We start from the raw sequence: 2,142 nt of genomic DNA on the forward strand, positions 1-2,142 counted from the left end.
TATGTGGCACCCACATAASTCCCTCAATATACATCCAGGGCTACAGCTCTGTATTTGTAGAGCCAGCTGCATCCTTGCAAAGCTCTCTGTTGCCAACAGCTGATCCTGGTGGGTTGGTTTCCATATGCTTTAATCTGTCAACAGAGACTGTGTGCCATTAAGTGATTGTCAGCTGGGGGTTGGTGGCAGTCAAAACTAGCAGCATGCAAGAACTAGGTGGCCTTTGATGATGCAGATGCTCAGGAGGTTCAAACGGCCTAACTCAGGAGAAGGGTAACTAATAGCTAGATCAAAAAAAAAAAAAAAAAAAAAAAAAAAAAAAAAAAAAAAAAAAAAAAAAAAAAAAAAAAAAAAAAAAAAAAAAAAAAAAAAAAAAATACTTAAGTGCCTGGAAAATGATAGTGAAACTCCCATCTTACAGACATCCTCAAATCATCTCAGTTACTGCACAGTATCTTTTGCTATGCAGGCCATTTTTATACCCAGAAGTTTTTAAGCAGATTCTCCTTAAAATGTCACAAACAGTTGAAATTCGGCTAAGGAAACAAAGGAACTTGAATTCTGAAGAATATTTAATCTTTACTTTCCATTTCTCTTCCCCCCACCAACCCTCTAGTTCCATTGGCTCAAYAGGTGCCAACTGCTCTCATAGCATTTACAAAAGACTCTCTTATTTGTTTCCTGAGCATTTGGACACATCTCAGGTGAATTTCTGCACTTTAAGTGGATGTACTTGCACCCTTATTGCAGTGGGAAGTTGTACTTGATGGCATTTTTACGTCTCTAATGAAATAAGAGTGATACTACCCAAAAGGCATGTTACATGTCTGTTCTCCCCTTTAAATYGTACATAGATTGGGAAAACAGTGCTACTTGTTTGATCACCTACAGTGAAGGTGTTCTTTAGTATCAAAAAATATTCAATGATTATACCAGAAAGTSCAAGAAAAACTATTTAAAACAATCTTATTTAAAACAAGCATCACTGTTTTGTGTTTAAGAGGATATTGTCAACTTGAAACTGGGGAAATAAAATAAATACCCAAATTAAGAGCTTGAGATACCAAGCCCTGCTTCTGAACTTTGCTGGATGCACTACTTATTTTACATTTGTTCTGTCTTTCCCTTGGTTCTTGCATGAGCAGTAAGATAAAACCTACCTTTATCACATCAGAAAAAAATAACAGGTAAAATGCTGCCAATAGCAGTGAGACCGCAAAAAAGGGAAACGTGCCTCCAATCATTACTTAGGTGAAAAACACATTTCAGACAAAACGAGGTTTTTAAAGCTCTCCTTTAAAAAGGGTATTGCAGGATTTTTACTCCAATACATGATGTCTTGTCTACTCGTTCACGCCTGTGAAACTGAATGCATAAACGTAACGCTATGTGATGCCTGAGGAAGTGGAGAAAGGCACAAAGGATTTTCAGGGTTAAAACGGATTATGGTCCTGCTTGCAGGGAAAAGCTCCAAATTTCTAGAGTAAACAGAAGAAGCAGTTTGCAGGCAGGCCACTACGATTTTTCCTGATTTTCTTGACTGGTACGCAGGTGCATTCTCTTTGACAGTCAATAGGATCGTCCCGACGGACAGCACTGCAAAGGGATCGCTGCCCCTTAGCGCACGGAAAGCCAGCGAAAACCCGCTGCTTCCGCGTCCCGCCAAGGAGGGCAGGYGCTGGCCCGGAGGCGCCCGCAGATCTCCGCGCCGGGCCACGCGCGGCCGAGGCCAGGGCAGGGAGACACGAGGCCGCGTGGGCCAGGCCGCCTTCGGCCTCGCCGCGCCGCCGCGGGGAGGCCCCGAACGGGCCGCGGCGCCCCCCGGCCTCACCAGTCCTCCTCCTCCTCCTCCTCCTCCTCGCGCCGGCGGCTGCAGACCACGCCGGCGTCCTCCTCGTGGGAGCAGTCGTGGGCGCCCAGGCCGGCGTGGGCGCACTCCAGCAGGCTGCGCTCCCGCCCGGAGCACCGCACCTCGTCCAGCAGGATGGGCAGCCCGCTCCCGGCGCCGAACTCCGCTCCCTTGCTGGCCCGCGCCGCCCGCGCGAAGCCCAGCTGGCGGCACACCACGGCGGCGGCGGCCGCCGCCCAGCCGTCGTCGCACACCGTGCCCCACCGGCCGGCCGCGAACACCTCCACGCGGCC

At 48.2% G+C, this 2,142-nt stretch overlaps 1 protein-coding gene across 1 annotated transcript in view; it reads right to left on the bottom strand.

The window, feature by feature from the left end:
• Nucleotides 1-344: 344 nt before the first annotated feature.
• HHIPL1 (HHIP like 1) overlaps nt 345-2,142 on the bottom strand; it is a gene marked incomplete at its 5' end in the record, with an annotated part of 22,586 nt that continues 20,788 nt past the window's right edge. Inside the window, one exon of the mRNA XM_085317630.1 lies at nt 345-2,130. Within this exon, the coding sequence (XP_085173756.1) occupies nt 1,828-2,130 (303 nt within the window). The remainder of the gene's footprint in view (nt 2,131-2,142) is intronic.

Source organism: Rhea americana, unplaced genomic scaffold (genome assembly GCF_003343005.1).
Source record: "Rhea americana isolate MKP2758 unplaced genomic scaffold, rheAme1 scaffold_5, whole genome shotgun sequence".
Classification (NCBI taxonomy): domain Eukaryota; kingdom Metazoa; phylum Chordata; class Aves; order Rheiformes; family Rheidae; genus Rhea; species Rhea americana.